We start from the raw sequence: 14777 nt of genomic DNA on the forward strand, positions 1-14777 counted from the left end.
GTTTTTAACGTTATACGAACTTAACTCCTACAAATATTAAAAATCATTAAATAAAATGAAATATTTTAATTAATTTTATGCACATGTTAAAAGTCTAGACTAATAATAATTATTTTTATCATAATGCGACGTAAATAATTAATTACTGATCACCTTCTATGTAATTGCATTCTAATCAAGTTTTTTTAGACTTGGACTTACGTTTAACACAAATATACATACATTTCATAATTTGTCATGTTTTTTGCACTACTAGAGATCAATAACTTATTTTATTTTAGATGAAATATAGGTATAGATAATAAATCCGTGAATTGATGAGAGATACGGTGATGAAAATAGTAGATAAATAATATTCTAAGTACCGCAATAGAATAAAAGATATACGTTTTCCATTAAATTATAGTATATCAGCATCACTTATATCATAATATATGTGTTATATACCTACATAGGTAATTTGATGGGCATCGCGTGTCTTATCAGGTCATTTTTTTCTTATATTATGAAAGGGACAATTTTATGCTAACGTGATAGCATCTAATCTTTCAATCTAAAAGGCACCTACTATTATAAACTTTATAGATATCGTTTTCGAGTGTCAATTTGGTTAGATAGGTATTAATTTTTTATGGGCATATTTTTCAGCATACATTTTTAAATACCTCAGAATATACCTCAGAATATTTAACAGTTAAACTGTCTACTGATATATGAATATTAATTTGACATTCAAAACTATCGATTTCCACACATGCGGGCTCGTTAACAAAAGCTCAGAACTTACTCATTTCAATATATTTTTCACGTCGCAAGTGTAGTGACCAGACTATGGACTGGAGTGAACTACGATAACATATACAACCACCTGTGTTTATATCCATCGATTGGTCAGGGGCGGTGTGGCTTACTATTCGATCATTAACCCAGTTGAGTTTAGCAAGGCGGCGCGAGCGGGCACGCCACACGCGGCAGTCCACCACGATGCAACTGCCCGAGACACCGCCGCCGCCCCTTGCACCCCTCTGGGACCGCGTATTACGAGCTCGAGCCTTACCTCCAGATCTTGACGTTCAACTCCTCTATACCGCCATCAAAGATCGACTCACACACCCGGAATGGGAAGTACGGTTGCATGCGTTACGCGTCCTGGCTGATCTGCTACCTCTCTCAAATAATGCTCTCTCCTTTCCCTTCGATCAAGTGATTGACAATCTTGGATATAGCTCGCCGAATGTAAGGAAAGCCGCATTAGACGCTTTGAAGGTGTTTTGCACGCATTGCGAAGAACCGGAATGTGCAGCACGTGCTATATTAGACAAGTGTTCCTACAATAACATACGACCCCATTCCGCTGATATCAACTTCAAAATAAACGTCGTGACGGGATTGATACTTTCGATACCGGCCCTCGTCGGTATTTTGAAAAGAAGGTGTAGAGACCTTGACCTGTACCCTATATTTGAAGATTTAGGTCAAAAGTTATTCGATCCAGTTCATCGAGACGTTGCTCTAAGATCATTAATGAAACTGCGTCGCGTGTGTGGACCACGTGACTATATGTTGCTGTTTTCCAGACTAGATTCGAGGATACAGGAAAAATTTCGGTATTTGTGTGAAATTTACGACGAAGACTCAATGGATGTTTATTACGCTCCGAGAAGACCCCGCACTCAACACTTAATGCAAATTAATCGTATTTTAAATAATTCAACAACAATACCTCTTAATTTTTCAACTGATTCCTCATCGGAATCTGAGACGTATAGAATTCCATTGAACAATAACAATTTTGCCAAAGTGATTATTGAAACAGAAATAAAGTTTGATTCAGATACAGCGATTACTATGACTGTTTTGGAACAAAATGAAACTGAATCAGATAGAAATAATGGCAGTGATGAAGACTGTGATAGTGATGATAGATTGTTTTTAAAATATAGTGAAGTTGAGTCAGAGGAAGATTCTGATGTAGTGGTGAAAAAAGTTCGTTTTGGTGGTGAAAGTGTTAAAATACGGACGCCGGATAGTGATAATTTGTTAAATAGTGAAGATGACGTCAATCAAAATAGGCATTCCGATTTGATAGACAAATCCACGGTATTAGAACAACCTTCTATTTTGAGTAAAGCAAAAGAATTAAAAAAAGAATCAAGAATCGATGAAAAAGAGCGAACATTGCCTAAGAGAAGTGGAATACCACTGCCAATTATAAATAAGGGTAATGGGCTCAGCAATGGTAAGACCAATAAACTAAAATCAAAATCCCTAAGTGAATTGTATGATTACTTTAAAAATGGAAAGGAAAGTGCAAAACCAAAGGATCGGTCGGGATTCGCGTTGACTCTTACTGATGTGAGGTCTCCTGAAAAAGTACCGAGTCCAGTTGAAGTACATAGAGAGGTGGAAGTTTTACATAATTTACAAAGAAGTCCTACTTTATCTCCGAGACGACAGCAAACCCGAGTGAGTGTAGAGAAAAATGGGTAAGTAAAATAAGCTTTATTTACAAATAGCAAAAATTACCTAACTCTTATTTCATTGGTTTAACTAATTTGAAAATATTCTTGGCATTGATGTATAAAAAATCATAGAAAAATAATTAATGCACTTATTCAATGTTATTCTGTCTGTGAAATACAAACTCACATACGCTTTAGTCCTAATTTATATAAATTGTTTTCTAGATTTGTTCTCAGTCTAATCGCCTCATCTCCCCCTGAGTCCTTGTTGGTATCTCCGCGACCGTCTTCGCCTCTGAAGACGCAATATGAATGGGAGACTCTGGGTATTGTGCCTAAGCATGTAGCAGATCAGCTGCATAATACGGTAAGCAATAAGAATGTCTCCCTTTTTGTTACCATAGTGAAAAGATTTGTTACAGTTAAAACCTAGAAGTTTAGTACTGTTGATTTTGCCATGCGATGCTAGCATCGTGGCTAGCCACGACGGTATTTCTGAGATAGTTAAATAATTGTGCAAGAGTCTGTGCGAAATAAATCTCTACATTTTCAATATAAGTTATTTTATAAGTGTTTTTAACAGTTATTTAATCTTATCGCATATTACATAAACTTTACTATTTCAAATTTATTACGAAATGTAATTTTAGGTCAACCAAGCAATGTGCTTAAGTAATCTATAAAAATTTCGCTCAATGAAATTAATTAACTAAACGTAACGTAAAGAATAAACTTTTTATTTTCGTCTGTTTATTATTCACCCTTGACACGTCTGGAAATTTTGTCCTTTGCATGCTAATTTTATTATGGTACGGGAGCTATTAACGTTAAAAAAAAAGTCATTTTAGTATAGTTGGTTTTTTGATATACTGTTCCTCTTGCTATTTCGGTTAGAGTCCGGGCTGTCTGGCTGGTCGCAGTGGTTGCGTTTTTTAGTGCGCATCTCATCTGCACAGGATAATTTCCTTAATTTAAAGTCATTTTTTAACGCGTAATTTTTAATATTTTGCCTTTAGATAGATCCATCAGACATAATTTTTTTATTGCAAGACGTTTTTTTCGTTGTTAAATAGGTGCCAGACGCAATTTTTTATTTCGTTTTTATAAAAAATTCAAATTATTTTAGAATGTCTGTAAATTTCATATTATGTTCTTCAAACATAATATAATCTAAAATTAATTAGCCAGACGCTAATTCGATTGTTAAGTATTAAATACGTACAAATAAAAACGTAGTGAAAGTAGGTAAGTATAACAATTTGATGATTGTGTATATGGAGAGATAGTTTAAAGTGCAAGAGAGATAGAAAGGGTCGGCCGCGAAAATTAAATAACAATAAAAAATAACTTTTTTTTTTCGAAAATATAAGATACATAGAAATTGAATTGTTCCTACTCTAGGATTCCCTGTGTTGTGGGAACAAGTACCTTCCATTGGTACATTTTATTCCTCAGGCTAAAAAATAAACTATTAGGGTACATCAACAATCTTCTATACAAAACAATTTTTTTATTACTTAACTATTAAGTTATGGGTTTAAATGAAAACAGCGATTACATAAACTTATTTATATTGTTTCCAATAGCACATTGCCTAATACCACACATTACACACCGCGTACAAGAAGAAAAAGAACCACAGACAAAATACAGTGTTGCCAATACAAGTTAAATTTTCTAATATGTATATATCTAATATTAACTAGCGACCCGCCCGGCCCTGGCTTTGCACAGGTGCAATGCTGATAGTAAATACACTACAGAAAAACTGTGAACGTTGAATATAAAAACATAGCGGCCCGCTCCGGCTTCGCACGGGTATAAAATATATAGCCGGGCGGCCGGCTGGTACAATCACATTAGAAACCTCAAAAATAACAGTACTTCTCCACTGTTTAATGGATTTTATTATACATATAAACCCCCCACTTGAATCACTCTATCTATAATTTAAAAAAACCACATCAAAATCCGTTGCGTAGTTTCAAAGATTTAAAGAGACATAGGGACAGAGAAAGCGACTTTGTTTTATACTATGTAGTGATGATGATAACAATATTAATTCATTAATCTTAATTCTTAATATATATACATAAATCTCGTGTCATAATGTTTGTCCTCAATGGACTCCTAAACCACTTAACCGATTATAATAAAATTCGCACACCATGTGCAGTTCGATCCAACTTGAGAGATAGGATAGTTTATACATGTAGGTACCATACGGGCGAAGCCGGGGCGGACCGCTAGTATACCTATATAAATTCATGCTAACTACTTTAGTTAAATTCAATACAAACTTAAACATGCGAGTGTGTGTATGTTCACGTGTGTGTGTCGTGTGTGGTGTGGTGTGTGTGTGTTGTGTGTGTGTATGTGTGTACATCAATATTGAAACAAACTTTCTAGTTGTTTACAGATGATGGAATATTGGAAAACAATAACAATTCCTTAGACGATAACATAAATAATTCTGACAGTGTGAGGAAAGATGATGATGATGATGATTATGAAGATGGCTTTTTAAATTTAACAATGTAATTGTTTAACCTTCATTGATAAAGTTTTTATTCCATTCTTTTCAATGTATGGTAACTTTAATTTATTTTTCACTTTTATGTTTATTTTTTTTCATTTTAGCTTTTATTTATAAGAACAAGTGTAAATAATATTGTATTCTTGCAATTATTTCCTGTCGCATAGTTAAAATACACTAGCTGATGAGCTGCATGCTTCATTACTTTTTTTTATTTATACATATTATTTAATACTTAACAATCGAATTAGCGTCTGGCTAATTAATTTTAGATTATATTATGTTTGAAGAACATAATATGAAATTTACAGACATTCTAAAATAATTTGAATTTTGTATAAAAACGAAATAAAAAATTGCGCCTGGCACCTATTTAACAACGAAAAAAACGTCTTGCAATAAAAAAATTATGTCTAATGCTAAGGTCTAATGGATCTATCTAAAGGTAAAATATTAAAAATTACGCGTTAAAAAATGACTTTAAATTAAGGAAATTATCCTGTGCAGATGAGATGCGCACTAAAAAACGCAACCACTGCGACCAGCCAGACAGCCCGGACTCTAACCGAAATAGCAAGAGCAACAGTATATCAAAGAACCAACTATACTAAAATGCTCACTTGTCAACGTTGGTAGCTCCTATACGATTAGCCCAGACATAAAATGTCTTCAGATGTTTAAGGACGATAATAGTGGACCCAGATTTTTAGCTTTTATTTTTCAAATTTATGGCTACTAGTTTACTTATATTGCTAGTTCATACAAAGAAGGAAAAACTTTTTGCCACGCATTTTTTTTATATGATTTCTGATAACTTATTTCATATATTTTCCTATCGTTTTGTCAATTTTAATCAATAGAATTTGTTCTTTGTGAGAACTACCACTTATACGAATCCAATTAAACCTTTATTCCAATATAATATGCAGATCGAAAACTATATTTATAAATAAACTTCGGTACTTTGGAAGAGAGTAAAACCTCTTTTACTCAGGAAAATAAGTCAAGTTATTCATTAGTATTAACATAGACAAATATACCCAAGTTATATTATTCGTCCATGGTATTAATTACTATTATTTTATCAGGAAAACTGGATAGCAGCAGTGAAAGCGGCAGACCAGCTTCACGGCGCGTTATTGGAAACCGATAATGTTCTGCGCGTGGAACCGGCTGCCCTGTCTCTCGTGGAACATATGTGGGCACTTAGTGATGCTGTATGTATTTTATATCTATACTAATATTCTAAATGTCTAGTATGTGTTTGTTTGTGACTCCTTCAGGCAAAAACTGCGGGACCGATTTTCATAAATTTTGGCACACATAGTATAGTTTTTATTCCGAAAATCCCACGGGAACGGGAACTATACGGGTTTTTCTTTGAAAACGTGGGAGAAGCCGCGGGCGGAAATCTAGTAATATTATACTAACCCCATTATTCATAATAATTATACTGGCTTTGCTTTTTTGGTCGGTTTAGTACGATTTAACTCTACAATTATCTGCTTGATCGAATATAATATAATTATAATGATAATATAGACGAAGAATGTGTTTGAAACTTAGGACTTATTAATATAATTAGGAAATCCATAAAAGAATCTTCAGAAAGTGTTCTAAAAAGGAAATTTACCATAAAAGGATTATCTCCGGATAATAAAAGATTAGCCCTATTTACGCATTATTGTATTTCTAGAACTTCTTAATAAGGCAACGAAACTGTAACATAATAAGAAAAGCCAAGGGCGATAGAAGAGAGCGATTATTGGATTAGTTGGAGGTGTAACCTTACCAAACCTGAGTGGACCTATAATCTATATGAAAAATTTCTTTAATATAATCATGATATACTAAAATAAATTATAGTACCTAGCTAATGATAGGTTTGTAAAAGTTTCATTGTTATTTCTTAAAGACATCTTGGGTACTAGTATAACCCAGGTAAGACGGTGATAGCAAAATACATTTGAAAAGCAATTCTCATAAATCTTCAGCTGTAAATGCTTATTTGCCCTTGGTTAGTTCTTATATTATTTTCTGATTAAATAACTGTTTGGCAAGTAATTTTCCATTGTGTTAGTCATGATTTCTGACTAATCCTTCAACTTGGAAAGCATGAATTTCTATAAATGTCGTAATTAATTAATGTTTCGAGTGCCTTACCATAAACATGTATAATCTAATCTTGACAGAAAATAAATGAAATAATTATATAAATACACATTAAAATTGGTTTGCTCTATTTCAAAAGTCAAATTTTCATTCACTCATCTAGAAGCTCTTCTTATCGTCATATACCTAGGTACTAAATTATTTACCAGTTTTTAACACGCTTTGTTAGCTTCACCCTGTATGTTTGTAACCGACTCCTCTAAACTATGAATTTTACCACTTTTAACGGACCGATTTAAAGTCTTACAGTTGATCCATTATCAAGGATCGGTGACGGTACAATAATTATTTCATGAACGTAAGCTCTTAGTGTGTTCTTTAGTTTCTTTTATCTACATTAATTACCCTATAAATAAGGATTTCTACATTCCCCCAGATACCGGCAACAAAAGCCCCAACCGAAGGTGTGGTATGTGCAATAGTTCGTAACAGCAGTGCGGACTGTATTCGACAGCTCTTACCCACTTTACTAGAAAGAACTACTAGAGAACCACCTCCCAATGCGCTACCACATGCCTTGTTACAAAGGATTGCATTGCATCATTTGGTCGAATTGGTTTTTGATCCGAATGTTATAAGGGTAAGTTTAAAGTATATTTTATGTTAATTTTAGGGTTACCATGGTGTCTCAAAGTAGATTAAGGAAAGGTGCTAGATGATCTATATAGCTCGGTTATTTTTTCACACTGGTAATAATACTGCCTTAAGACATCATGGTATGGACTATGGAGGCTGGTCATTTTTTTAACAGTGTTGGTAGTGTTAGTTTTTGAGTAATGTTTTATTGATTGTACAACAATAACATTTTTCTTTAATTAACTACTATTATACCCTCTACGTTGATATTGTAATGTTTATCAGTTATCTATTTTTTGTAATGTAATTTATTTTTCCTCCCTTTTTTTATATATTCTCTCACTTTTTCGATTAGTTTCCTTCTACTAAAAAAATGATAATTCTTTTTACTTTTTAGACGCTATCTGTATTGGTTTAAAATGAGTTATGACTTGATCGTACATTGGCCTCTTTAGTTACAAGGTCAAAATTATCGATGGCAACATTTTCCCTCATTTCACTTGATTTTCGTTATATACAATTGTTTACTTCTTAATTAGCTACCAAAATCAACAATAGAATATTATTATTTATTTAGCTGCCAGAATCAGAGCTAGAAGAAGCAAGATTAAGATCAGTATTATGTCTGGCTCGAGCGGCAGGACCCGCTGCAGTATTGGCTGCTGTGAGACGAAGGCTTTCTGGGACTTCGCAAGCTGATATCTTTTGTAATAAGGTATTTATTGCTACTTTTATGAGTTATTTTATGTTAAATTATTATATTATTAACTTAGTTTTCATATCTAAGAACTAAAAATGAACCAAAAATCCATATCTTTTTCCTGAGTAGTGTAACTAACTCGACTTTATTTTAACCGACTTCAAAAAAAGGAGGAGGTTCTCAATTCGGCCGGTATTTTTTTTACGCTATAAGTAGTTATAAGAAAATTTTCAAATATTTATATTTTATAGCAATTTTTTACCATGAGGCATTTAAGTGGTTTATTTGATGACTTTCACTGAAAGCCCAGCAATCGTTATGAATTTTCTTTACATTTCACAAAACTTTGTTAATACTAGGTACTTTTGTGTGAATTGAGATTAAATCTATGATGATGGTTTATAGAAACACTTACTTAGAAACGCTTACGCCCGCGTTTTCAAAGAAAACCCCACATAGTTCCCGTTCCCGTGGGATTTCCGGGATAAAACCTATCCTATATGTTAATCCATGTTACCCTCTATATGTGTGCTAAATTTCATTGTAATCGGTTCAGTAGTATTTGCGTGAAAGAGTAACAAACAACTTTCGCATTTATAAATTATAATATTTGTAGGATGTTTTTTTTGATTTCGGTATGATAATTATTAGCGGCTAACGATTTTAATTCTCATGACTAATTATAACATATTTTATTAACTTGCAATTAAATATGGAGGGTTATGTTGAAATATTTGAACTGATTAAAATTTTTGTTCTACAGTTGCGAGATCGACTAAGCAGACCTATGGAGAGCATACGATCGTCTTATTTTACGAAGTAAGTTGAGTTACTTTTAATCTTTTCAGTCATAAATTAATTTTCTAATAAATCAGTCTTAGGTTATAGGTGTGATATAGATTACCACATACATTCTGGCATGCTTGCGATACTTCGATTTTTAAACATACCTACTACCTATATGCATTTAGTACCAGTCTATACCCTCTACTCTATAACCTTTACATTTTTAACGTAGAAAATTTTTGAAGTGAAAACTTCTTTAGCGGCGTTGGGTTTAAAATCTTAAACTCGCGTCAGGACACGTGGCCTGATCGAAAAAGCGTAAGACGGATGTTTTTTTTTAGCCCTTATATTCCATGCGTAAGACGGATACCATTCCAAAATATCAAACATGTTGAACGTTAATAATCAAGTTTTCACTTCTGCCGGCACTCCCGGAGTGCAACCCGTCTTTTTTTTTCTATACATCACCTTTGTATGTACCTATATAATATATTTTTTTGTATATTAATCTCCATTTTCGTCAAGATTATCATCTAATTCGTTTTATAGTGGGTATAGATCCCAATTACCGGTGTCAACCCGTCGAGCGCGATCAACTCCGCCCGCGCCAACACCGCGACCCAGAAGATTACGGCCATTACCAGACTCTGCACCTTTACCTGGTAATATTCCTTCATTAATTTGTCTTTGTGCTTTTGAAGTGGAAATTTAAAGGCAATACCGTCACGTCATGGAGTTAGGCGACGATTTTTTATCTTTGTTTGAATTTTGCGAAAGACGTTTCACGTCTGACACGTGTGCTCGGCACGCACGCTCTTTTTTTATAAGAACAAATGAAAAGTACTGGTAATCAAAATGAAAATTAGAAATTAAGTTCAGGTATAAATTTTTATTTTACTTTTCGGTTGTGGTAAAATACATGTGGTACCTACATGAAAATTTATATCAGTAATTTAGGGACCTATGCTATTATTTCAATTAAAAAAGGCAAAGTAAATAAATATGTAGTAACTAGTCATATTTCAGTGTTATCAAGTTTTAAATTTCTAAATTGACCTAAAAAGCCCGATTACGTAATAATAATCAGACTTCGCAGGCCTGTTTCAATTTCATTTTAATATCATTTCGTTTCATACTTACATAATTTAAAAAATAAGGTTACAAAAGTAAGAAATTAACGCTTATCGAATACACTCGAATATATGATTATAACCGAATTTTAAAACTAACATAATATCCAAAGGCCCCAGAGTCACGGGGCCCCAATCAGATATTGCTTATTTCAACTTTTTGATATGTTTGTTTAGTTTGATTTTCATTTTAAAACGGATAGCGATCACAACTATGTAGGTTAAAGGAATAATTGGTTCTTTTCATATTATTAAAAAAACAAAAGAGATTTCTAGATACCCACATTAAAAATAAAATAAAAAAGCCTTTTATTTCTTACAAATAGTTACATACAAATTTTTAACAAGATACCTAAATCTAAATTTCCTTTATAGGTATTTCATCACCAGGCAGAGTGTTTGATGTCAAACCGCAAGCAAACTTACATGAAAGGTACGTACTTATAATATAACTTACTAGTGCTATCATGTTAAAACGTAATAAAGATAAGAAGATAAAAATGTACATATTGTACAATAGTAAAAGTTTATTGCGTTATCCTTTTACATTAGAAAAACCATTTGTCAAACTTATTTTTGTCCTAGTGTAGCTATTTTTAGTTTCAATATTTATTTCCATTATTTTCTTATACCATTATAGCTACTACCGTACGTTAAAAGTAACATTTTAATGTGGTATATTATAGTAGTATCGTAAAGAGGAAACATTTTATTTTGATAGTATGTATATTTGTAATATTTTCACATAAAAACGACTTCACAGAATTCAAAAATTATTTCACCAGTAGAAAGCTTCATTTTTAACCGACTTCAAAAAAGGAGGAGGTTCTCAATTCGACCGTATAGGTGTATATATTTTTTTTCTTGAGTCACATAGGCTATATTTTGTTTTTATCCCGGGTCAGCCTCGACAAGTCATTACATAGTATAAATCAAAGTCGCTATCACTGTGTGTCCTTATGTATGCTTAAATCTTTAAAACTATTCAACGGATTTCAATTCGTTATTTTTTCATAGATCGAGTGTTTCTTGAGGACGGTTTTCGTACATAATATATTAAATTTACATAAAACAGAAAGCTAGTTAAAAAATAAATTCAAATATTCTATGGCCCAATCTCAACCATGTATCTTGATAATTACGGCCCTGTAAATCTTAATAACCCACGGTTTGACCTTGTCTAAGGGAAAGCTTCAGCTGTCGAGGTTTTGAACTTTATACATATTTGATGAGTTTCACTGAAAGCACAGCAATCGTTATGAATTTTCTTTACAATCAATACATTTTATAATACTAAACTTTGTTGATTCTAGGAAATCGTTCGTGTTGTGGAATTTTATAACTGTCATTTTATTGTGTGACTGTTAAAAGAATTGTTTTGATTTTTAGTTCGTATAAATTTGAAGAGCTTATGAACATTTTTAGATTTTAGATAAACATTTGTACCTATAATAATTTATGTAAAATGTTATAACATTTAAACGTATACTTTAGATTAATCATATAAATTTTACACACTGAAACAGACTTATGCTCATTTTTTAACAACGTATTATAAAAAAAATCTGCGACTTCCAAAAATTATTTGCTAGGAAGCCAATCTGTACATAGTAGTTAGGTACTTGGTAAATCTATAGAAATTAAAAACAATATTTTATCGCGCTATATTCCTTGAGGTTGTTCCCCCATGTTTTGCATTTAAATTGGACCTCGTCTATTATTATACCATTTGTTCACCCTTTTCCTGACTCATGTTTGCCTAGTACTTACTTTCCTGCAATAACATCGAAGGAATATCCTAGTTTTTATTGCTTTGTAAATAACAATTGCCCTAGTCTAACGTCGTAAATACAAAAGGGGCAATGTCTTCAGCTTTTATTATTTAGTCAAACAGTTTGTGTCGTTAAGGAGTTAATAGTCTTGAAGTCTAGTGTAATAGGAATAGGTAAACAACCCTTTAGGATAGCAAAAACAGGTAGCTAGGATATAAGAATGAATATAAAGGAAGGTTTCTTTAAATTGAACATGAATTATTTTGACAGTTTGCGTAAATAGGGGATAAAAAATACAATATTATTAATTATAGTCACAAAACAAAAATACAATCGCCTAAGTGGTAATGATTAACAGCCTTTTAACAGCAATATCTTTAGGACAAGTTTGTATTCGTATCTTAGCAACGAAAGGAACAACGTTTTCGAACATTAGCTAGGTCACACATCATTCAAACGAGCGAACACCCAAGAATCGGGTCACTGGGTCGTTACGGGAATTAATATCCTACACTAATCGCTACAACTTCAATAATCTGATTATCTATTAAAGGAAGATAATTCATTCGAATAACCCGCGAGCGTTTGGGTCACTTTTAGTGTAATTGCGTGACCCGAGTAACCCACATAAACAGAAATTGCCGGCCCGTTCATAGGCGACCCATTTATGCTATCGTCGGATCGCTCCACTTTGGGACTGACCGTTGGCTAATAACTGTTTAATTGGCTATAAATACGCAATCCTAGGTCAACCTTGTAGCGAATTTGGAAAGGACCTTGCTATCAAGCAAATTTGAATAGTATTTTATAAATGCGTATGTCACTTCCGGGTTATCAGGGGTGTGGATTGCGGGGTTGATAGTTGTGTCGTCAGTCGCGGGTGAGTCGTGGCGCAGGGCGGATGCGGCTGTGCTGCTGCGGCGCCGCGCCCGTGCGCCCCGCGCTCGCGCCCGACCTCGTCGCTGACCTGCCCGTGCATACGCGGTAGGCATAATCCGACGTTTTTAGATATAAATGCGGTGCTAGTTTACTTTGACTAGGACTTATAGGTGGGGAAGTTTTGAAGCGGTTGTTTATGCGATGTTTCTTTTTGTCCTTACGTTGTTATTAGGCGGGTATTCACAGAGTGAATTGTTTTGCGCATCAATTTGATTCACGAAGCAGCTCGGACACTATAAACCAGGCTATTGAAATATTTTTATACATATATTTTACGTCTTTGTTCCAGGGATTCCAGTGCTAATACGAATACTACAGACAAGGCGGTACTTTCGACCCCTGTCAAAGATGAAAATGTTACCATTGAAGATGTTTCGGAACCGACGGAAAGTGAAATGCAGAAAACTGAAGTTATTTCACGAGCGCCCAGTACACCGTCAATTCATGTGGAAGATTGTTCTGAAAAATCGAGCCAATCTCAACCAAGTTTTGATGACAAAACATCGGCAGGAGAACCAGAAGAAGAAAAACTAGGAGAACAGCTTGAAGAAACAATTTCACAAGAATCTGTGGAGAAAGCGGAAAGTACAGATTCACGGCCACAGAGCGAAAAATCTGTAACATCTCAACGACCAGCCAGTTATCATTCAAGTGAATCGATACAAAGTGTTCACATAGAAGATGAGCCCAAGAGAATTATCGAGCGTGATGTTCGGACAGCATTAGCAGAGACAATCTTACCACCTCGTCATGAAGACTGGGAGGGGATAGTTAGTGCATTGGTAGAGATAGAAAGACTCGCAGCAGACGAAACAGCTCGTGCTCCGGCCGCAAGCTGGCGAGCCGTAGTCCGTTCTTCTTCAGCTCACGTGCGATCTCTACGTTCTAGAGTAGCTCGAGCAGCTTGCGCAGCATTGGGAACATTGTTCGAACATCGCGGAAAAATTCTAGAGCCAGAAGTGGAAGAAGCGGCCTGTGCTCTATTGGAGCGATGTGCGGATGCGAATAGATTCCTAAGAGCGGAAGCCGCGAATGCGCTAGGTAGAGTCGCTTGTGGTGTGGGCTGTGCGAGAGCGGGAGTTGCTTTAGCAAGGCGCGGCGCTACACATAGAGCGGGACCAGTCAGAGCAGCGGCTGCTCAAGCGTTAGCAAGACTTGCGAGACACGCTGGGACATCGAAAATTCTAGAACTCCCTCCAGAACCAAGAATCGTTATTCTACGAGCCGCTGGAGAACTTCTCGGTGACGCTCACCCAGAAACAAGACTCCACGCTCGACACCTTTGCGTCACTTTGGCAGAAGACCCGCGCTTCAATCAAATGCTCAAAGACTCCATGACCCCGAGCAGATATCGTGCTATAGAAAAATATGTTGAGAAATTACGCTGTCGATGAAATCGCGTGAAAACTTAGCAATTATGAATGTTAATATAACTGTTACGCAATAGTTATCGGTGAACTAAATAACTAAACACAATTTTCGTGAATTAGTAGTACGAATAAGTGGAATTGAATGAATGCGACTTCGACTCACTGCCTATAATGTCCCAAAAATGTGTAGATATTCAATTAAAATTAAAAAGCATTTATATTATATCGTAATAATATTTGAGTGATATTAAACTGATTTGTGTATATTTTTACGGGTAAATATTATTATAACGTGCGTTGAATATGATATTAAATAAATAATTTTTAATGGTGT

At 34.4% G+C, this 14777-nt stretch overlaps 1 protein-coding gene across 1 annotated transcript; it reads left to right on the forward strand.

The window, feature by feature from the left end:
• Window positions 1-813: 813 nt before the first annotated feature.
• On the forward strand, window positions 814-14776 carry LOC149908792 (uncharacterized). The gene is made up of 9 exons (XM_090120363.1): window positions 814-2486; window positions 2688-2829; window positions 6087-6215; window positions 7547-7750; window positions 8324-8461; window positions 9210-9265; window positions 9782-9894; window positions 10738-10795; window positions 13363-14776. Exons 1-9 carry the CDS (start codon window positions 985-987, stop codon window positions 14465-14467), a joined length of 3447 nt encoding a protein of 1148 aa, XP_089976489.1. The 5' UTR covers window positions 814-984; the 3' UTR covers window positions 14468-14776.
• Window position 14777: the final 1 nt, after the last annotated feature.

The sequence above is a fragment of the Colias eurytheme genome, chromosome 4 (genome assembly GCF_061535395.1).
Source record: "Colias eurytheme isolate Ceu_HAF_F1 chromosome 4, ilColEury1 Martin Lab GWU primary, whole genome shotgun sequence".
NCBI classification, from domain to species: Eukaryota; Metazoa; Arthropoda; class Insecta; order Lepidoptera; family Pieridae; genus Colias; species Colias eurytheme.

Bases quoted from the DNA above. Each gene is read 5' to 3' on its own strand.
- LOC149908792 (XM_090120363.1), top strand. From the start codon at position 985: ATGCAACTGCCCGAGACACCGCCGCCGCCCCTTGCACCCCTCTGGGAC. The intron at 7,751-8,323 runs GTAAGTTTAAAG...TTATTTATTTAG, and splicing joins TTGATCCGAATGTTATAAGG to CTGCCAGAATCAGAGCTAGA. The intron at 9,895-10,737 runs GTAATATTCCTT...TTTCCTTTATAG, and splicing joins AGACTCTGCACCTTTACCTG to GTATTTCATCACCAGGCAGA.